This window comes from Galleria mellonella, unplaced genomic scaffold (assembly GCF_026898425.1).
Source record: "Galleria mellonella isolate WM207_F2 unplaced genomic scaffold, CSIRO_AGI_GalMel_v1 utg266, whole genome shotgun sequence".
NCBI classification, from domain to species: Eukaryota; Metazoa; Arthropoda; class Insecta; order Lepidoptera; family Pyralidae; genus Galleria; species Galleria mellonella.
The window spans coordinates 1,185,853-1,210,609 of record NW_026442061.1 but is presented as its reverse complement, the minus strand read 5'-3'; the positions used below and the strand labels follow the sequence as shown (position 1 = coordinate 1,210,609).

Here is a 24,757-nt window from a genome sequence, read left to right as displayed (position 1 = left end):
ATCATAATAAAAAAAGATAAAATATAAATACAGGCGAATTTTGAAGTCTCAATATGTTTATCTGTATTTATAATTAATGAAAATTATTTTCTAAAAACTGCGTCCAAAAAGGTAGAGATTAATAGATATATACAACTTTGATTTTAATCAACTTTATTTTAAATTATTGTTTCTCCTGTTTCTGTATTTATTTACAGAGTACAATACAAATAACAATTTAAAATTAATCTTAAAATAAATAGTTTTAATAATCACCTAGCAATAGGTTATTTAGTTTGCCTATTTATTTTGTTTACTTAGTTTATGTTTTGATTTAAATTGTAGAGATCAACACTAATAATACCTATTTATTTTTATTAAAATTATAAAAGGAACAAATATAGAAGATACACTGTAATATAATATAATAGGAATATATAATATAATATGGAAATATAATAGCTTTTTTTTCAGCTGTAGGTATATAGAAACTTGGGTAGTGTTTATTCCATTTGTTATTAATGGAAACTTTGTTGGTTATTAACTACTTATTATGTAATATTTTATATTAATTGAGTCGTTTGTTACTCGAATAAAATCAAATAGGTAAAATAAAACATAATTGTCACCTCTAAATCTATCATAAGTACCTATTTCTTCAATGTAGAGTTATAATAATAATTTTTGCTCATAAAACTTTCGTAATGTATAATAATTGGATAGATATGGCATAGATAGACAATCTAAATGTCTATGGCATTTGTATGATCAAGTGTAGAATCAATTTAAGAATGCATTAAAGTGCTCCTTCCTTATTCAAAAATAATCAAAGAACAAACCTAAATTTGATTAGCATTGTCTCATCCCGCGCGGTAATCTACCCGGCTGGCGGCCGGTCACTTAATTCAACTCGTTTTAAAGCAATCTTTTTCAGCCCGAACATGCCGTTAAAAGTATTTCCAAACGAATAAATAATTTACGAAACGAGGACATAAAGTTTGCGGAGCGACCCCGCTCGCATGCAAATCGAGTTGAAAGAAAGAAGTGTCCGCGACCGCGGCGCCATCTCTTTCCGCCTCAAGTTTTTCGAACGCGCACGACAGAGAGCGCGAATCCAGAGTGGATTACCATTTGAGCAGGAGGAAGAGAGAGGGAGTCGGTAGTTGCGTTCGGCTAAGTGAATCAGTGCCCGCGTTCGCTATTAAATCAGGGCGCGGGAGCGGGGGAGGCGCGCGTGCTAAAATGCTCTTTATAGCGGGTGGGGTTTTGTTTGCCGAGGGCGGTTTCTGAACGATTACTCGCAGTTCGGTGTTCGTGGCGAGTGCGGCGTTCGCCAGTCGCTCGGTGCCGCGACTCGTGAGTGCTCGCGCGTGTTTCCGAACGGAATGACAGTGACAGCGCGGTGACCGCGCTTTCTTGTACGCGGAGTTTGGCGGGAAAAGTTCCCGCCCAAAAATTAACAAAATATTTTCGGACGCTAATAAGGTAATAATTTAGAATGCTGTTTTACTACTTATTTCATAAATTTAAACGTAGTAAGCAAGTTTTGAATTTTTCCACTGGCTTTATTAACTTTCTATATATTTATATCAATCATTTAAAATTGCCGAATAAATTAATTATTTTATTTTTCGTACTAGTAATTCACTTTAAATAGACAAATAAGAAAAAAAAAATATGAATGTCAGGATAAGTACATAATTATGAGTGTTAATATCACGTTAATGTCTACGTATTTGCAGACAAAAATATTCGTAAGTAATTCAAAAAGTTTTTTAACTTAATATAAATTTTAATTTATTAGTAATTGACAAAATAACTTGTTTAAGGCGATAGGGTTCATATATTTTGTTCATATATTATGTATACATTAATTATTATATAATTCTACATAATTTTCTACGATATATTTTATATTAAAAAATACTTACCTAAGGATACTTACCTAATTTATTTATATATTAAGGTAAACTAAGTGAGTACTTATTTAAAAAAATAAGAACATTTTAATTTGTACAATTATAATAGAGGTTTTTAAAAATAAATACTAATGTAATTTTTTTATTTATTTTTTATTTTACTTAGTAGCAGCGCTTTCTTTGAAATTTCCATAATTAGTGACTCTACATAAAAAAGGAAACAATATTGATTTAAAAATGTAAATTAAAGTTCGTATATTCGTATCGAAATTGTTAGTAAAGCTGCCTATATGGCAGCTTTACTAACAATTTCGATACGAAATATTTATTTAAAACAGTGCAGTATTTTGATGAGTTCGCAAATTAAATGTGTAAGTATCGAATAGTTGCAGTATAAAAAAACAACCGATATTTTCAGTGTGTAAATTAAATTTAATTAAAGTTGTCACAACTGATTAGTAAATTCGATAAATCAACAAACTAAAATCTTTATGTGTATATAAAATACAAAACGAAATTGTTTTAGTAGATACGTTAAACTAAATTTGTCGCAGCAATTGGGCAAGTTTCGAATATTTTACCGATTACCTGATGATTCTATATAAAATAAGTTTTGAAAAAATATGAAACACCCTATAGTAATGTGCCTATAAATTTGAAGGTTGCTCTAGATTTCTTTGGGATCCCATCCTTAGATCCTAACTTGGTGACGACGGGACCATTTCAGGAGTATACTCTTTCAAATAAAAAAAAAATTGAAATCGGTCCACGATTTACGGAGAAATCGGTGGATATATATAAAAAATATATATGGTAATGGAACATATAACCTAATTTTTTTGAAATCCGTTAAAAAAAAACAATATAATAAATATTTAAGTATTCTCCATATTAATTTAAATAATATTAAATCCTACTCGAAGGGCTCGTGCTGAAAATCAGCGCTGTAGCTCCTCGGCTGCAGCATTACGCTGAGCGGGGACCAATTCGGCAAATATTACTTAACACCTTTACCTTCTGTACATGTTATATTACTCTGTACGATCTTTCTTTGTAAGTGTAACAATGTTTGCTGAATAAATTAAGTGTAGAATAAATTTATTGTAACTGATTGATAATTTTGATAAATTTACAAATTGAAATTATCATCAAAATCAAATCGAATTTAAACAAAAAGAGAAATTATATTTATTTAAAAGTGTATAAACTAAATTGTCATAATTAAATAGAACGTGCAGTTTCAATAAATTGCAAATAAAATTAAAATTGCCAAATGACTGTAAGTAGGTATATTAAAAGAAGGGCATGTAAAAAAAAAAAGTAATGAGTTGTATGAAATCTAAAACGTAACCATATTATATATAAATTTTGTATGGATCATATCATGTAGATAGATAGATAGATAACCTTTATTACCAGTATTAAGAAAATAAAAAATTAAAATGTATGTAGTTGATACTATGTTAAATTAATTTTTTTTATTAATCTAGACACGCGACTGCGTGTCCAGTCAATTTCAAAGAAAAAACAACTGGCGAAACCGCGGTCAAGTGTATAAATATTACATACTTATTTGTAATACATGTTTTATTGATTTATAAAGTAATAAATATATATTGGATATATAAATATATATTCATATTATTAATATACTTGTAATGGATAAACTTGAAAATGCTTAACCGGTTTTAAAAATTTTTTCACCTATATATAGCTACATCAAAGCGAATAACATGGACTGTATTTTATTTTCCATAAAATTAGAGACATATCTACACATGTAAAGCAGAAACTGAGTAATTAGTTTATACTAAAACTTCCCTTTACATTATAAAAACTATGCAACCGCAGGTACATATAAATATTTAATGTATCACATGATTCTATTAAAACTTTGTAACACGTGAACACACAAATGTAATATTAAAATCAATTGACTCATTAAAAACGTCATACCATTGCACGTCGCCGTCGTCTCAATCGGCCCTAATACAATAAAGGCCAATAAGCCACGTTGTCAATAAAGCAATGTTGCCAATAAGCTCAATTATTGACAAATAGAGTATCAATGCAATCTGTGCCCGACGCCTGGCGCCCGCCAGTTGTACCAGCGTTATTAAACGTAATTTATTATATGCAACACAGAATTACAATGTTCCTGTTGTTCAGAAAATGGATTTTAGGCCACAGAAAAGGAATCGTGAATATCCTTTTATTAGAAGTGTAGTAATAAATTCACTTAAATAGAATAGTTTAAAATATATAAAATGATGCATTATACAATTTTTTGCTCAAATTTAGCACAAAATACAAAATCTAAAATTAAATTAAATCAGGTCCTTTAGAATATTAATCTAAATAAAAAATATTTAAACAAAAATAAATAAATAAATATAAGACATATAATAAATAAATAAACTTTTTTTGAAATTAAAAGCGTACCGTAAAAGAAAAAGACGTTTGAATAATTAAAATAGGAAGTATGACTTTTATGAATAAAATAAGATGTCTAAACAAGATTAAATTCGAGTTGCGCAAAAAAGAAATCGACTTCAATTGAAGCACGTTCAGTTATTGTGATTTAAAAACTCATTTACTGAACCAATATTGATAAAATTTCTAAGGGACTAAACTGTAAGTCCTTTCATAAAAAAAAAAGAATTTTCTAAATCGGTTTATAATTGATGGAGTTATGAAGTAACAAATATAAAAAAAATATATATAAATACAACGTAACTGAGATTTGAATAGACACTTCCTTTTGAAGAATCCTTCTTTTTGATATAATAAAATAGATAAAATAAAAATTAAAAAAAATCATACTTTTAAAAGCCATGTATAGCAGAAGATAAAACAATAGGCGTTTCAGATTACTAATTATTGATCTTATTTTGTATATTAATTTAATTTTACAACCAATAATTTACTTGCATAAGTATAGGTAGGAATGTTTTTTTATTTAATAAATATTAACGAATCTATAGGCGGACATCATAATAAGTATAACGTATAAATAATTCACATTATCACCTATGTGATTACTTAAATATTGAACTTTAATATATGGTGCATGAGTTTTGTTTTAATTTGTAGTTATTGTAATTTTAGTATAATTTATAAAATCTGTCTTGCACTATTACACTCAGTTGCTAGGTCACTATTAACCGCCACTGTGTTAGGTTGACTGGAAGAGGTTTTATTTAGTTAGAGACAAGTTAACTTTTACTTTTAGAGACAATATTTTAAGAGACAATATTTTAGATATAGTAAAAAAAATATTTTTAAGGTTTAATTATTATTAATTAATAGTAAAAATAAATAAGATATGAAGTTAAAAATATTCTTTTACATGCAACATTTACGCTACGAAGGCGCTACGAATTAGCTACAATCTAACATTATGTTGTAAGTGCCACGATCGCGGCTGAGAAACACTATTTTCCTTAATCATAAAAATGTCAAACCTCTCACAAATGCATTTTAACGTAAAATTTTTAGTACAAATTTTCAAGTTTCTCTTGTACTATTACACTCAGTTGCTAGGTCACTATTAACCGCCACTGTGTTAGGTTGACTGGAAGAGGTCTTTATAGTTAGAGACAAGTTTACTTTTAGTAAGAGACTATAATTTAAAGTATAATAAATAAAAAATATTTTTAAAGTGTAATGATCAAGGACATGATAATAATATTAATACAACAAACAAGTGCAAAATTTTTCTATACATGCAACGTTTACGCTACGAAGGCGCTACGAATTATCTACGATCTAATATTATGTTGCAAGTGCTACGATTATGGCTAAGAAACACTTTTCCTTTTATTCATAAAAATATCAAACCTTTCATGAACGTATTTTAAGCTATTGAAACTGTTGTCTCTTTCATTTACACTAAAACTCAATTTGATAGAAAGCGACAAAACAGTGTACGAGTAATAGTTAAAGTAGTTATGTAGGTTTGAATTTTTATAAATAATTCTTGTAACTAGGTAATATTGTGATAAAAATAACTAATATTGTGAATGTGAAAGTAAGTTTTTGTTTATTATAGAACCTTAATGGCTTAATCAATTACTATGGAATTTGGTATACACTGTATGCGATAGACTACTTTTTAACCCGGTCAGTAAATATATCCCGGCCATGCGGACGATGTCGAGGGTAAAAATTAGTACTATATAATATAAACGGAAAAATGGTTCTCAATTCTTCTATGAATGAATTTAATTATTTTTTTATGTAGTATGACATAGGTACGGTCAAGATTGATGCGATGAAAGCAGGGGTATTTTGTTTAATTTGCACTGCCTTAACACGAGTGGGTATAATTTGATGAAAATAAAAATCAATGATATTAAAGTTATTCATTGATCCGACCGTAAAATAATCAATAGACATCTAATACTAGTAATTAAATAAAAAATAAATTAATGGGTTGAATATTTCGATCTGATGCTAATTTCATTTAGAGACAATTTCAATAAATTTAGTGCAAGTTTTATTAATTTCTATTGAAACTAATTAAATTATTTAATGCATTGGAATATTTTCTTTATGTGTTACGAAATTGATACGACCTAGTAGGTATTATATATTAGGGTCAAGTGTCCAGACTAAGTGCTACAAAAAACGGTTTTATTTTATTCATCACTAGCTGTATCCCCCGACTTTACCTGTGTGTATCACTATACAAAATACCTTGTTTGCTAAGTTACTCGCGTACCAAAATTATTTTTTTATACCGCGATAGTGGCAAACAAGCATACAGCCCGTTTGATGGTAAACGGTCACTAATAATAATAATAGTTATCCCAAAATCACACAACTCATTAAATAAACTGCACCTTAATAAAACATTCTTCATTAAACACCAGAAATCTACAGTATTAGATACATGCTCCATAGTTAAAAAAAATTTAAATAGTCCAAGTCCTAACATTTCTACTGAATAAAATAAAATATGAGTGACTTGGTAACAATCCTTTTTAAAAGGCCGGCAGCACACCTGCAATGCCGCTGGTGTGGTGGGTGATCATGGGCGGCGGTAGTCACTTACCATCAGGTGAGCCGCATGCTCGTTTGCCCCCTGTGTTGTAAAAAAAAAAAACTCCCGTCCTTGTCTCTACAAAACCAGCTATAAGCTGAGAAATAATACATATACATAATAATAATAAATAGATTTATTTTCTCTTCACAATTCATCACAGTGAAATACAATGAGATATGCTCATATTTGAATCAAATTATAAACTCTCACTGTGTATATAAAATGACGAGATTGAACTACATTGATTCTAAAAATAATATATCTATTTGTTCACAATTTAATCTAAACATAATTATATGTACTATAGTGTATATAGGTGAATTAGAGAATTAGATGCATGCCTCTAAAACTACTCGGGGGTAATACTCGGCTTTTGTGAATAGCGAAGTAGTTGGCAGAATTGAGTTGTTTGCGTATTGCTAGATAGGCTTAGAGCTATTTATGCTGCCTAATCACATAGTTTTGTATATAAGTGGGTTTAGAAAAAAAAATACACTACTGACGGCCTTGATGGATAGTGGTAACCGTCGGTCTATAGACATGAACAGTACTGTGCATGTTACAGAATATACTACTTTATTACTATACTACTTTGTTACTATATTACTTTATTACATAATTACCTATTAATTACCTATGTGCATATATATACACGTACATATATACACTACGTATATTCATTTATTTATATCACACTATAATTCAAGTATTTTACCCACTCATACATTTATACCTCTTTAACAATAACTATCGGAATCGCGTGTAGATCGACATTGCTAGTAAATTGCTCGATATTGCTAGTAAAGGGGCAGTTGGAGCCTATTAGTAACAATTTCTTTCCCCCTCTAAACTTATGTGGTTAATTCTTGTCGAACTCATCAGGATGGGGCTCATTTATCATCTTACACTGGTGCCCCGCCCGCGTATCCGATAGGCTAGGCGGGGTTACCATTCTATTATCACCCATTAAAAAAAACATCATATGTTGTCATTTCTGAGGAATAATTGTTATGCTTCTGTGTTTATAAATATTTTATTTATGTATTTATACTCTATTGTGCCATTTATAAAAATAATAAATACAGTTAATTTTAATAAGGCGATAAGGCCGCCTTTTGTATCACTTCTCATTAGAAGTGATACAAAAGGCGGTCTTATCGCTAAGCAATCTCTTTCAGACAACCTTTGGGAAAAGAGGACATCGAGAAAAAATATTTATATGTATCAAACCAGTGATCTCAGAAAAGTGAAATAGCAAGGTCGATATTGTTTATTAAATAGGCTAAATCTAAAAAAAAAAGTCTGTCCATTCCTTTTATAACAAATCAAACAAGTTCTTTATTACAAAAACTCACAAATTGAATCAATCGCAAGTAGAGTTGTATTGTTAAACCGATTATGGACTAGATGGAGCCGGTTTCGAGAATTATGAGTGACAGGTGCGTTCAGGGCTGCCGCTGTAATGTTTTATAGTTAAATTTTATAATTAATAAAATAAAAATAAAATAATAATATTTTTATTCAAGAAAAATACGGTTGCATATAGCACAATTTACAATTGTTACAATTTATATTTAACGAGGAAATATCTGCATTACCATCAGTCCCCAAACTAGGCCAGACCTGTATCTTGGGGACTAAAATTTATATCTTAAACTCCAAAATAACAGCTTGTTGCTCGTGTCTTTGTACGAGTGGATTTCTGTAGTAGGAAAACCAACAAAATATACCACTCCTAGATGGGGTATCAAGATAAAACACAGCTGATTTTATGTTAGACCTTCAGATGTATTATATACATTCCTACCCGCGTACCAAAGTTTTTTTTATACCACGAGGGTGGTAAACAAGCATACAAACCGTTTGATGGTAAACCATTACTGTAGCCTATGAATATAAATATACACTGCTATGGTGGCAAACAAGCATATATCCCGTTTGATGGTAAACCATTACTGTAGCCTATGAATATAAATATACACTGCTATGGTGGCAAACAAGCATACATCCCGTTTGATGGTAAACGGAACTATTGTATCCTATGGACATCTGTAACACCAGAGATGCCACGCCCGCTTTGCTGCCCCTTAAAAAACCTTAATACGCACTTTTTGAAAAACGTTACATTACTTTAATATGAAATAGACGTGACAGATATATCTGTGTTATGGTATATTTGCTTATTAAATTTTATTAAAATCTGTTCTGATATTTAGGTGTGATTTACTAACAAACAAACTTTTACCGGCGACTTCGTTAGGGTGATTTGCTTAAAATGTTTGCTTTGGGTTAAAAGTAGCCTATATCTTTTATTATCCCATATATTACGTGTATACCAATTTTCATAATATTTGGCTGAAACTTTAAGCGTTAAGGCGCTATAAGGTAGTAAATAAACTCATTTTCATATTTATAATATTATTAAGGTTGTTTGCCACCTCAGTGGCAAATAAAAAAAAATGATATTACTTAAGAAGAATTAATACAGAATGTTATTATAAAAGTACAAAACAATAAAATTTATTTCTGTTAGTTAGTTTCTTTTTTTATATCTACTACTTAGAATGGCAAACAAGCTGACGGCCCACCTGATGGAAAGTGGTAACCGTCGCCTATAGACAAGAGCAGTACCATGGACATAACAGAGTATACTGTTTCGCCCATGATACCCCCCATGCGTTGCCATTTCTGAGGACTCAGGTGTTATTCCTCTGTACCCAGTAAATTCACGCCATATCCCACCCTTCAAACCGAAACACAGCCATGCAAACACAACTGTTTCACGGTAGAAACACGAATGGGACAGAGGTACCCAAGCGATCGACTTTTGTACAAAGTCTCCCTCTGGTGACAGTAGTAATAGTTAATCTCAAATCATTTATGAATAAATTCTGAAGATGTTTAACAGTGTGATTATATTGATCAGTGGCACCAATTTCGGCGTATCGATTCGATTGAACCATTGTCAATATTAATAGTTAATTCATACCGTTCAATTGATCTCCATTACAGTTTATAAAACTTCCATATTAGATGAACGAGCGCCGCGACTTTGATTAAATATTATTGATTGTTTAGTAGGAATTGTGCCGGGTTGAATCGTAAAATAATTTGTATCAATTGAATTGAATGAATTTACATATTACTATGCATTGTGTGTTTGTTAAGCTGTATCGATTTGTGTGGACCATTCTTTGTATGAGAGTAGCGTCCTCTGATACCAAGTGTTTCCGGACCGCCTTCACTGTACACGAAAGCATGTGATGTAGCTTGGACGGATGACAGTATAAGTTTTAAGAACTTTATTTTCTCATAATAACATGAAGTGCATTTAAAATTAAATACAGACATATTTATTAAATTTAGTATTACATTATTTTGTCTTTTTTTTTTATACAACTTAGAATGGTAAATAAACTCACGGCGCACCTGATGGATAGTGGTAACCGTTGCCTATAGACATGGATATTCCTGAGTACGTGAAAGGTGTTATGCGTCTGTACTCTGTAATTTCATTGCCATATCTCATTCTTCAAACCGAATCAGGACTCTGATCATGACTATGCAAACACGACTGTTTTATGGTAGAAACACGAATGAAATAGAGGTACCCAAGCAAACTACTTTTGTACAAAATCTTTTTTTGTTTTGTTTTGGTAACATTTTTAGAGTGAAATAAAATTAGTAGAGTAAATTTGTAAAGATGGAAAAGAATATAGGCTACTTTTAAGCCTTTTTTTTGCCTTATCAGTGAACATATCTCAGTTACGTTGTTGAAATTGCGGGTAAAAGCTAGTAAAGAATAAATAAATATTTATATATATATTTTTTACGATTTTTTCATTTTTGTTTTATAATTAGTAAAATATTATAATAAAAAAATTTATGAACTATATAGGTGACTGTCATATTTTTATTTTTTTCCCTAACGGTTACCACTAGGCTCTGAACAGAGATCTAATTATAATTTGCCTGAAGCTGGCTCGTTCCGAGGTGAAACACGTGTCACAAAACGTGCTTGAACAAAATGGTAGTCGGAGATTGATGGCTACTATAAAAGAATAGAATAGAAATCATTTATTCAAATAAACTTACATTGAAGCACTTTTGAAAAGTCATTACATTTTTTTTAATTTACCGCTCGTTCGGAAAGCTGTCTCATCACAAGAAGAACGAGCAAGAAACTTGCGTGATGCTCTTTTAAATAATTTTATTATTATTTTACATTTTTAAGTTTAATTGTGTGAATACAAACCACCAATTAGCACTAATTCAATTAAATACTCAAAAAGAAAAAAAAAAATTGAATACATAACCAACTGGTTAAACAATTAATAAGAGGAAATCAGTCATAGTGATTAGAGCAGACCAGTCCCTACAAGCAGCACCCGTTCACGAGTATGACGGATGAGCCAGCCATCACTGCGCTCGACCATATTTTAGGGAGCCCAATGACCCGGCCCACCACGCCGCCACAAGTCTGGACATTTTAGTGAGCATGACTACTCAAAACACTAACAAAGGTTTTGGAACTTCTGGTAGTAATAGTGGTGGTCAATCTTCTAGTGTTTGCAGTCACACACATACTAATGGTAGCGGTATTCAACAATATAATTCTAATGAAATATAATCAATAAAATAAAAATCAAGATAGATATTAATTAAATCATAAGTACCTATAAAATTCGTAACTATAATATTAATTTCGCAACATGATTTTCGTAATGAAATTGAATTGGCGGCAGCCCTACCGCTCGCGGCGAGTGAATTTACCAAATTCAATATGAACAAGTTCGACGGACAGCGATTCCAATTAACTTTAATCTTGTTCATTAATATAATTTCCATTGTATTATATCGTAAAAAATATATTTAATGTATAATAATACTTCTATTTATTTGATAATAGACATAGATAGAAGTTTAGAACTTTAGTTTATTTGAATGACAAATGTGCTAGATGTTAGTCGATCATGCACGGGCTTTTAACAACCATGTAAATTTAGATATAATACATACAGATATAGTTAAATAAATACACATAATGTTAACAGAGGTTTAAAAGACGGTTGAATTTCTTGCGGGCTCTTCTCAACAGATAAAAGGCCTATGTTCAGCAATGAAGGAATTAACGGCTGGTATGGTAAATTATTAATTCACTAGATTTAATGTGCTCTAACGACTCTATATGTCTATTGAACACAAAATTTCATTTAATTTTTTTTTTATATCACTTAGATGGCAAACAAGCATACGGCCCACCTGATGGTAAGCAGTTACCGTAGCTTATAAACGCCTGCATTACCAGGAGTACTACGCGCGCGTTGTCGACCCTGAAGAAATCCCTTTACCCCCTTTTGAAAAACCCCATGCTGTAGTCTATTTATTTATTATTAATTATTATCTATTTAGCTTTTAATTATTATTTATCTGACACAACAGTAAAAATGAGTTCACAATTGACAAAGATATAGACGTAAGTATAACCTCCTTCCCATAGACTCCCTTTGCCATACTAAAATATATTCCATATACTAAAGTATATTGAAAGAATATAATAGAATAGTTAATAATTAAATCAATATTAACTTTTAGTTAATAAATAAATAAAGTTAATAATAAAATAGTTTTCCAAATTCGTTTATAAATGACGGAGTTCAGATATAAGAAAAATACAAACGAAAAATACATACAACCGAAATGAGAACGCTCTCCTTATTCTGAAGTCGGTTAAAAATGTTCTCAACGTCTATTCATGAATGTCAAATAAACGTATCGTCTATCTCTCTACATTATTATATGAATTAAGCAAAAGCACTTCACATTGGCGTCCCCTTCAAAGGCGAGATTATTGTCACCAACTCGAGCACTTTTTAAGAGGAAGCACTAAGGTCTTTTGTGCGGAGCCGACAGCATGAGAACTGATTTATATCTGTGCCTTTCAGGTTTAATATATTAAATGCCTTTTAATTCTACTGGTTTATATTGGATTATGAAGATTATGTTTTTGTTCAGTGAAAACATTTTTGAATAAAGAATGTTTATGGTATAAGCCTTTAATTTTGTTTTTTTTTTTCAGTAATGTCTGCTTTGAGATGGCGACTTTATAAGATTATTATCTGTTGCTCATATGTGAATTCACAGTTTAATTGTGTTATGTATTGTACATTTTTTTTATGTAGACAATTTGAATGAATGTAATACTTACTCGATATATTCAACATATTACAATCGAACATGGCAGGATGCGAGTCAACCGCCGTGATTCGGATTAATTTTAGAATACTTAAGATGGGTTTCATTAAAAAAAATAAAACATCAATTGTAGCGAAATAAGTTATTTTGATTTAGATATTAAACTAGCAACCCGATATTATTAAAATTTCCATGTGACCAATCTGTAAGTATACCTATTTCACATAAAAAAAGAATTTTACAAATCGGTTTACGAATGACGGAGTTATGAGTTTTTTTATGTTTGTTACAAACAAAAAATGCAATCGAATTGAGAACCTCCTTTTTTGAAGTAGGTTGAAAATAACAAACTATTATTAGTATGGAATGTTTCAAAAATTTTTGGTCGTTTTGAATTTTTACTGTTGAAATTTTTGTCCTATATAATTAATGTCTCGTATATTCTATAGCATGGATAGATTCTTAGTTTTATATATGGATCTACTTTGATTTCACTCCATTTATTATAATATCATAATATACATATTTAATTTTGATATTTTTATTTACCTATTTAGTATTAGATATTTTATTATTTTCTATATTTATGAAATCGTTTGTCTTGACTGACCATCAATGTAAAGGCAAAACTACTAGATATGTCTAGACAGATGAAATTTAAACCATAGGTTTATTTTTAAAATTCAACCTAAAGAGGAAACACGACAGCACGCGTGCAGCGCCGTGAACAATAGCTAGTTTATCAAATCATTTATATCTAGATATATTTTGTGTACTGTCTTATTATATAACATTGTAAATATAATAAAACTTTAAATATACATTCAGAATATTCCATTTAACTGCTTTAAATAACAAAGTTTTCGTATATCAACTTCACGTCTGTCGTATAATTAATTCATCGTTACATAGCTCGTAGCTAACATTAAATATGAACGGTGTTTTACGTCATTATACCGATACCTACTTAATTGCTCGATTAATCGAATTGATTAATCGCAGTCAGCTCGAAATTAAGCGATACAAATATAATTTCGGGGTAAATTGTGTTTGCCTTCGTTATTGAGCTATTTCGATGTTTACACGGCAAATATGAAGATGGGAGTTCGGCTTCTGATATTTTTACTGATGTAATTTCATTTTTTTGTATATGAAATATTATATTTTAACAATTTTCTACATTGCTATGCTATACGGCGTTCATGCCGTTAAATAAACACTGAAGACGATCGAGAATTCGATAAATAATCATAATAATATAATAATAATCTTTATTTCACTCATTGTTACAAAATAGTGTGAAGTCCCTAACTCCCGAGGTAGGTATGAAAAACCTGTGTTTTAGGAGTTAGTGCGCTTTTCCTTATGTTGTATTACATTTTTAGTGAAACAAATAATATGAAAAAGAGTAGTTCTAAAATATATAGCAGAATTTATCTTGTAATTTATAAATAAATAACTAATTATGAATTGATAATGATTTAAGACATAGCTAAAACTGACATTGCTGCAATTTTATTATTAAACTATTTATTGATTAATTTTACAATATGAATATAAATAATTATAAACTATAGAATATATTAAAGCTTAAATAACTATATAATACTAATAATAATTACGATATGAATAGATACACGCCAATACTTAAATAATGAGTAATAATAATAAGAAAATACGTACTTACTTATCGTGATATACTATTTCGAAAGTGAAAAAAGTGTTGTTTCCTCTCTCCTACTTGCTGTGCCCAACAGGGTCCATAATTGAAACCTTATGTAATAATTATGTATTATGTATTAATTAATTATTATGGAATGCAATAAATAAATAAATAAAAACAACGATGGTTTCCAGGGGAGATTGCGTGGAAGTCGATTTTTAAGGTATTAACAATTCCACGCACTATATATATTGTATGGGAAATCAAAAACGTTAGTTAAGCATCTATTGAAAGGTATGTGCTACAAATGAGCTGAACATTTTCATCAAAGAAACATAGGTTGAAATTGGCATAAATTTTTGAGCTTCTATACTTACATATCACGTTCAGCTGTTTAGTTTGGTAGTATGAAAGACTCAAAGTTTATTCATTTTAAGTCATTTTTAAATCACTAAATATGTATCCTAACATGTTCTACAAGGATGGGCAGTAGCGTCCCTTTTAAAACATTATCAAAGCTTATCTGCGGTTGCCAATCCGTCTACCAAGCATGGTAATTACTGGCAAAACCTCATATGGGGGATAACTATGTTCAGAAGTGAACAGTTAACAGCTAATATAATAATAAAGGGGGGAAGGGATTGTTGGTAAGGGGGTCAAATAATTCCATTACTAGCAATGTACCCATGTTCGGTCGACCTTCACGTGGTTCCTCCTGGAAACCATCGTGGTTACTTCTAGTTGAATTCATCATGATGAGCTAATGGATCAACTTTCATCCGCATCTGTCATCCCTCACTGATGCCACGCCAGTGTATACCGATAGCACATATGGGGCTACCTTCTCATCTTCACCCATTAAAAAAAATATAATAATAAATATTCTGTAGCATGGGTAGATGGTTAACCATTGTTTTTTTTTACAACACATGGGGCAAACGAACATGCGGCTCACCTGATGGTAAGTGACTACCGCCGCCCATGGTCACCCACAACACCAACGGCATTGCAGGTGTACTGCCGGCCTTTTAAAAAGGAATATACTCTTTTCTTGAAGGTTATGTTGTCGTATCGGTTCGGAAATACTGCTGCTGGAAGTTGATTCCGAAGAGTGGTTGTGCGTGGGAGAAAGTGCCTTGAAAAACGCACGGTGGAGGACCGCTACTCGTCCAGATGGTTGGGATGAAATATTAGTTTATGGCGGGTTGTACGATGGTGAAAATCAGCAGCAGGTATCAATCCGAACAATTCTTCAGAGCACTTCCCATGATAATTTTTTCCCCACTTCGATTCTGCCCTGTATACCTAATCACACAACAAGTGATCACGCATTCCAAAGTAAAAAAGTCGACATTAGATGCAATAAAATTTCCCCCGCGTCAAGGTTGTCGCGGTGCAGCACGGATGCGGCACCAGTGGGTGTCGTAATGTGGTAATGACACAATAATATAAATAGGATTAGTCGGATCGGGACCCCACGCGCGCAGACAGGACGCGCCAATACACGCATAAGTCACAGTGGTCACGATTCTGCACATTGTAGAAATAAAATCTAATTACCTCATACCGTTTATGTGTCCATTAAAATACGTGCATATTACGATCAAGAGAGATAAAGAAAGCTGTTTATTTTTTTTTTTTTATTTATAGGGGAAAATGGAATGGTGACCCAGCTGCTCTAATACGAGTACCTAATTACGGAGGGGCACCAGTGAGAGATATTAGAAAACGAAAGCAGGTTACTTTGCTCATCGTGACGAATTTACAAGAATTAACCACGATAGTTTTAGGGAGAACTGCGTAGAGCATATTGTAGTTGATAGACCCCATTACTAACATTCGGGGGAAGGGATTGTTAGTAATGGAGGTCTAACAGCCCCATTCCTAACGAAGTACCCTATCAATTCGTCACGATGCGTTAACTGACCTGCTTCATCCTCACTTATTATCTATCGCTAGTGCCTCGCCAGCATACCGATAGCGCAGGCGAGGTTACTATTTCATTTTCATCCCATTAAAAAAATATTAACATTCTTTTTCTCCACAAATAAAGATGTATTTACATGATTTGAAATATAATGTATCGAAACTGCACGAAAATATGTATTTTTGATATCCAATATACAAGCTAGGCTTAGTTTAAACACTAATGTGCTGACTAAATACGTTTACTGACCGGGATAAAGATTAGCCAACATCCTTTTCCATCCCATATAGTAAGTGTATAAGTAAATTTCATAGTGATTGATTAAGCTATTGAAGCGCTGTAAGGTAACAAACAAATTCACTTTCACATTTATAATATGGTAAGGATTTTTTTTATTTAACGTTTTGACTAGCAGTGTATACAGAGTCCGCGGTGTGCTGACGTCACTTGCGGCATCGAATGCGCCCGCGCATCGTTTTGACGATTCATTGCTCTATTAATGTCGTTTATACAAACGGCTCGTCGCGTACACGTGGGTCTCTACTAATATGTGCAATTGAATTTCATTGTCATTTTCCTCTCGCGAATATTGTTAATTCTGATAGGATTATATCTGTTATGGCAATTGAAAACGGCAAAAAAGACGATTGCCCATCTGATTGAAAATGGTGACCGTGGCTTATAGACATGACCTACCACTATGAAAAACACAAAACATAAATGTTGCCATTTCTAAGGACTATGGTATTATATTTTACTACCTAATAATGCCGTTATATTTAAACGTTTAAACAATTATGCAATTACAGAGTTTTGCGGTAAAATACTAGTACGATTATTGTAATTGTTTGTGTTTATAACAAGTATAGTTGATGTGTAGTCTCGGCATAGAATGGGCCACCCCTTTCTTTTCTGTGGGTGTCGTAAGAGGCGCCTAATGGAATTTAATTTTCAAAGAATGGGCCGCAGTGTCCCTCTTAAAATATAACCAAAGCCTAACTGTGGTTGCCGACCCGCCTGCTAAGCGTCGTAACTATTGGCAAAACCCCCAATAGGGGGAGGCCTATGTTCAGCAGTGGACAGTTAATGGCTGATATGATATATGGATCGGTCATTCATCCAGCAATAATAATGTATTTTTAGTATATTTCGTGTTGTCCATGGTTCTGTTCATGTTTATAAACGATGGTTCCCATCAGATGGGCTGTCAATTAGTGTGCGATTCTAAGTTACATAAAAAACTATTTTCCATTCAAATATTAACACTTTCTATTCTACTTCCATTATCCTTTCTTTATAGATAATTCTCGTTTCCATGTAGAGTCGTGGGCACCGTTATGCCATCTTTCTTTAACGCTTCTTTGCATAATGGTAAAAATCTCCATCATAACATTAAATGTCCAAAAATTATATAAAAGAACAAGTTTACTTTAAGTTGATCGTGTCTGGATACCTTTTTAATGCCTATTACAGAAAAAATAATATAGTTTCTTTTTATACAACTTAGAAAGGCAAACAAGCTGACGGCCCACCTGATGGAAAGTGGTAACCGTCGCCTATAGACATGAGCAGTACCATGGACATAAGAGAGTATACTGTTTCGCCCATGATATCCCCCATGCGTTGCCATTCCTGAGGATTCAGGTGTTAATCCTCTGTACCCAGTAAATTCACACTATATCCCACCCTTCAAACCGAAACACAGCCATGCACACACAACTGCTTCACGGTTGAAATAATGGGACAGAGGTACCCAAGCAATCGACTTTTGTATAAAGTCTCCCTCTGGTAAAATGTGTCAAATTTATTTTTTTAACCGTACTTCCTGAAAATTATATTTTTGAAACATGAATTATATCACCTTGATTTATTTCACCAATAAAAAAAAACTTATGCTAAGAAGGGTTAAGTGTTATGTCACAGTGCACAGAGCGTGTAGCGCATAGATTCACTCGCACAATAGCGTACACTGACGTGCGCAATTTTCTCATCGAAATTAATTGATTTATGTGAGTTATGCTGATACCAGTATCCTTACAATGTGACCGGTAAGGATACAAGTATATCCTAGGTATTCATTTATCTTCACTAAACTATGTATTTGATGAAACAGCACAAAGAAGTGTGTTTTGTATTAGTTGTAATTTAGCTTTACAACACAGGGGTAAACGAGCATACGGCTCACCTGATGGTAAGTGACTACCGCCGCCCATGGTCACCCACAACACCTACGGCATTGCAAGTGTGCCGCCGGCCTTTTAAAAAGGAATATGCTCTTTTCTTGAAGGTTATGTTGTCGTATCGTTTTAATAGTAATTTGTCAATTACTACTTTAATTAAATTCACTCAGTTGTTTCATATAATAAAAATAAATATATTCACGACTATAATGGTCCCTAATAGAGTAGCTAGAAGTATTTATCAGCTGTTGCCGTTGTGGTGAACGTAACTTTCGACATATTTATATTTTGCCGTGTTTAAATTTTGCTTTTCGTCAATTTTCATAATATTTAATTGACGGAAAATTGTAATTGCCGGCTTTTCTATAGATATAAATACTATGATACGACCATAATCACGATCTCCAGGACATCGTAAGAGCTTAGAGTAAGTGCAAAAACATAATATGCTAACGCATAAAAGGACAATTCCAAGCAAAAACCTATATTAAGCTACCTGACTAAAGAGTTATAAAATATTTTAATGCAATGAAATGATTGGATTGATGTATTGGGACTGTTATGGGTTATATTTATGATAATATCACAGAAAATCCTGTGCCACTCATGGCATCCCTCATGGCTTGTCCCACTCCTTAACACTAAAGTTACTAAATACTATACTTGTATATCAGTATAAAAGATAAATAAAAATTATATCGTTTAAAATTTTATAAGTACTTACACTTTATAATTTAAAGCACATATAAGGCGCGCAATCAGACTCGCGCTCGCGTTACAACCGCTCATAATTAAGGGTTTCGAATTGGTCCCGAAACCAGTTAAGCTATCTCTATCTAATTACACGAAAGTTAAACCAGTAGTTATTACATTAAAATATAAATAAAAGTAATATAAAAAATAAACAGGTCTTGTAATTGGATATTTCATTGTTTGTGATATGTTTATCCATAAACAATGGAATATTTAATCGCAGGACGTGGTTATTCCACGTTATGTTTAACTATCTGCAGATACACTGTATATACTACGAGTATATTGACACAATCTCATCTATATTCAATCAAACACCTAGCCTTATAAATAACCGTGTTTAGGAGATCATGCTTTGCAATTAGATCGTGCGCCGATCGCGGTCGGGATCTATCGTTTGATTGCGCATGCGCACCTCAAGGACCCCTCAGCAATGGCGCCTTATTATTAAAAGCGGTGTCGTTTATATGTTAATTTGACATAGTATTAGATCGATATTGTAATGCCAACTCTGAATAGAGATTGAATTTTATTGTTCTTTCTTTATGGTGTCATGGCGTCGGATGAAATTAATGTGACATTATAGAAAGTTAAACTATCTATTCCACTGTAGGAAATAATAAGTATTGTCTACGCATATAGAGAGAAATAATAGTCTATGCATAGCAACAGTGTTCGACAAGCAATTGCTATTTACCCTATGGACTATATGCCCATGTTCATGTGATATTGGCGTTTGGCTCTTGACGTTTGGAGGCATGGTGTTAGTGTAGAGTTTCTTTAACATGTCAACGTTTTTTTTAAGGTTAATTCTCTCTTTTTTTTTAATTCAGTTTCAAAGGTCACTAGTAGGTCAATGAATTCGATTTTATCCAGTATAATAATGTTTGTTTTTTGAGGTTTCGGGTTTGTTTCCCGATTGAACTAATTTAGGAAACGAACTTATATTTTATTTAAAATGTAAGATGATAAAAAAATTTACGATCTTTTACTGCTTAGTAGGTAGTTTGTATTCACACATATTCATAATTTATATAATTAAACTTTTGGAAAAAAACAACAGCTGAGTTACTTCGCTTTTCTTCTTGACTGAAATTGAGTTTCGAATGGGCAGTATTGAAAAAAATTAATAAGATTATTCGAAAATGGTTAAATCTTCTTCTTTTTTTTTAGCTTGCTTGAGTCTGAGCCCTAGATGTTTGTTGCCTAGTTTCCCATAGCACAGGGTATGCTAACTTTTGAACCGGTCGACTGGTGTATTGTGTGGCATTTATTATTATTTATACTGTTTCTTTCAGTTGGCGAGCGGTGGCGGCGGCGGCCGTGGCCTGTTCTGCTACCACTGTCCGCCGAGCTTGCCGCCCCATCAGCACCGACTACCCACGCTGGAGTATCCTTTCACGGCGTCACATCCGTGTGAGTAAATTATTTTATTTATACTATCATCATAGAATTCTATGTTATATATTATTTATCTATGATTAAGGATTATTATTATTTCGACTTCACCTAATATTGTTAAGTCAGGGTGAAAGAGATTGTTAGTATTGGGTTCTATCATAGTCCCATTGCTAGCAATACATCCTATTAGGTCGACCTCCACGCGATTCCCCCTGGAAATCATCATGATTAATTCTTGTGGAATTCGTCACGTTAGTTCAAATGATCTGCTTTCATTCTTATCTATTATCTGTTATTGGTGCCCCGCCAACATATACTGACAACGCACGCGGGGTCGCCATTCCATTTTCATACATAATAATAAAACAAGTAGGTATAGAAGGACAAAAACAAAAAAATAAACAATTTATAATGGCAGTACTAGATGACTAGTAGTAAAAGTTTATAATTTTCATGAATCACCATTTATTAAAATTTAAAACTTTTTCGATACATCTAACGTTACAGATCTATTTTTTTAACGCGCCACCTACCTATTTATGCTTTAATTCCTTCTACTCAAAGGTTGTCTGGAAGATTGCTTAGCAATAAGACCACCTTTTGTACTACATACTATACGTATTGAAAATTGTTCAACAAATCCTGTTATGTTGGTGCAATAAAGTGTTGAATAAATAAATAAATAAATCTATTTATAGCTTAAATTTTGAAGCAAAGAATATAATATTCTTTTACTCTGATCTTAGTTTAACATTTATTCAATCGTGGTTAAATTATGCCAATCGTTTCATAATTATGCATGCAATAACAAACATCTTTTATTGTTTAAATTCTGCATCTAATGGTTAGAAAATGTGTGTCGACATGTCTATGGTAGTCTCAGTATAGAAGTTTGCGAACCAGTTTCAAACTAAATTGATGTTACCACATAAATATATCTATAGTTTTACGAATGTCTATTGCTTGATCAAGTTTCTTAATAAGCCATTATGAACAATTAGAGTTATAGATCCCTTGACAAATTGTTAGTATTAAGCAGATAGTGAACTCAATAGTAAATTTGTCGTTACCATCCAAAGCTAGTGATGTAACTATACTTACGAATACAAGAGCCGTCGATTAGGTTCACTTATTGGTCGGCAAACTTCGCTAACCGAGTTTATAAGCCACGACTCCACTCTAATGCCATTATTGCCAGTTAAAGCTCTTGTCTTGTTTCGACTGGCAACTCGATTTTGAACGCAAACTCGATTCGATTTCAATTATAAATCGATGAGTGGAATCTGTGCGGGCGGGTTTTTAAATTTTATTAGGGAACTTCGCGTTTTATTTATAGATACTTACCTATAGGTTTTACATGTTTTTTTTTAAGGATTGTTTTATATAATACTAGCTTTTACTACGACTTCACCTGCGTGACCAGGATATTTTTGTTAATAAGGATAAAAAGTAATCCTTGTATGTCCCATATAGTTCGTGTATATTAAATTTCATAGTGTCTGATTACCGTTAAGACGCTACATGGTAACAAACAAACAAATTCACTTTTACTATATTGTAAGAAAGATTCTGTTTTCCGCACTTAGCCTCTCATTTGGGCCGTTGTGCGTCTTTCACTATATTATTATGTATTGAATATTAGATTAATTATTTATTGTATGAAAAGAAAACGGAATGTTAACTCTTAAGCTATTTAGTTCATGTTACCGTACGATGATAAGTATGGATGAACTTAGGTCAGTTGGCCCATTGTCATGTTGGCCCCTATCGGTTGAAGTCGACTTTATAGAGATACATATATTTCTAGCAATGGCCTTGTTATTAATGAACGTTACTTTTTTTTGTATTTTCTATTTTTGTGAGATGATGAAATGTAAATAAATACCTACTAATTTCTTTGAATAAAATTAAAAGTAAGTAACTATAGTTAAACATAGATTATAATATAATCTGCGGGTTTACTTCCTAAAAAAACTTGTAACACTTTTTTTTAATAACTTTCTTTAGTCCTTTCTTTTGCTATTTAATTGTACTTTTTGCTTCAGTCGTAATTATTTTTCTGCCTTATTTTCTTCTATCTGCTGTTCTAATTTATAATAATTTAGGGGGAAAAGGATTGTTAGCAATGGAGTTTGACAGCCCCATTGCTAGCAATATACCTTATTAGGTCGACCTCCACATAGTTCCCCCTGGAAACCATCGTGAACAATTCTTGTTGAATTCGTCACGATAGGTTAACTGATAGCGCGGGTGGGGTTACCATTCCATTACAATCCTCCATTTAAAAAAAATATCATCATTAGAATTATAGTTGTATATATATATATATATATATATATATATATATATATATATATATATATATATATATATATATATATATATATATATATTTGAGTAGGTAAGTATATACATATTTTAGTAGTAAACGCGCTGCATATTTAATTTTCTGCTTGTCTCATGGTTGACTGATAGAGAACGCCATCAGGTGTTAAGTCCGCCATATGTACACTTATTTATATTATATAATTGTGCATTGCAGTTTAAATAAATAAATAAATTATCTCAGACTCACCTATTTATTAAATAAAATTGTCTAAGCTAATCTGTCGGAATGTTCACGAGCACCCTATAATAGTATCAAAAGGAAGAAATCAGTTTCTTTCTCGCTGTCCCAACTCGCGTGCCCAAGGGGTGGTAATGTGCTAATGAATAGAGAAGGCAGGCCAGGGGTGCGGGGGTGCGAGCCCCAGCGGGGGACGGCGCCAGGGGCGCGCGGGGCGCCTGTGGGCGGGGCTCCCTGGGGATTGGTCGCAGCCGGCGGCATCTATTATTCATAAAATAGTTTTTCAGTCGCGCCGTCGGTCGCTTTAACTCGGTTACATTCGTTAACTTAATAAGGATCATGTCACTTTTGATTAGTCCCAGTGCGCAACTGTTTTTTACAAAGTACACAACGATCAAAGGCTCGGCAGTAACCTCGTTAGCGACTGGCCTTATTTCGTTTGGGGCCCAAAATGACAGCTCGCCCGTCACAGTAATTCTATAAATGTTTTAATTTTTAAAATCTATTAACAAATTGTTGGAGTTTATGGCGGCGAGGTCAGCGGGTTGGAAGGGGGTGGGGGGGTGAAGTTTTAAAAAGCCCGACGAGTCGGTCCGCGCCACTAGTGAATAAAAAGCGGCTTAAACGAATCTATTAAAAATGCATAAGGCAATTTTCAGCGTTCTGTTGGAACGCGCCGCGGTCTCAATAGCGTAGTCATAGACCGCCTTGTCTAGCTCAGGCATTGAAGTGACACTGTATACTGTACAGTACACAACTATTTAAAATTGATTTTAAATAAATAAAATAATAATAATACATATATAATTAAATCATAATCTATTAATGTATTTATTATTATTTATTATATAGATACTGCAGTTATTGTTACAGATAGGTAAACTTAGTGAAATTTTACTTACAATTGGTAAAATAAAAATAAAAAATAATAAAATATAATTATTAAAATATCTAATGAATTAATTAAGACATCAAAAACATAAATATGAAATGAATGCCAAGTTCAATATTAAGAATATGTGTCGTTTCGCCTCCTCCGAAAAAAGAGTTGAGATTTATATGGATGCCAAGTTCTGTGTGGAGAATCTTCCAATTTACAAGTTAGAAGAACATGCAACATTATAAAA

At 32.3% G+C, this 24,757-nt stretch overlaps 1 protein-coding gene across 1 annotated transcript in view; it reads left to right on the top strand.

The window, feature by feature from the left end:
• Positions 1–998: 998 nt before the first annotated feature.
• The window catches only part of LOC116412910 (dorsal root ganglia homeobox protein), a 104,897-nt gene continuing 81,138 nt past the window's right edge, over positions 999–24,757 (top strand). Inside the window, exons 1-4 of the mRNA XM_052895095.1 lie at positions 999–1,138; positions 1,284–1,335; positions 1,378–1,464; positions 20,962–21,079. Coding sequence (XP_052751055.1) covers positions 999–1,138; positions 1,284–1,335; positions 1,378–1,464; positions 20,962–21,079 — 397 coding nt within the window. The remainder of the gene's footprint in view (positions 1,139–1,283; positions 1,336–1,377; positions 1,465–20,961; positions 21,080–24,757) is intronic.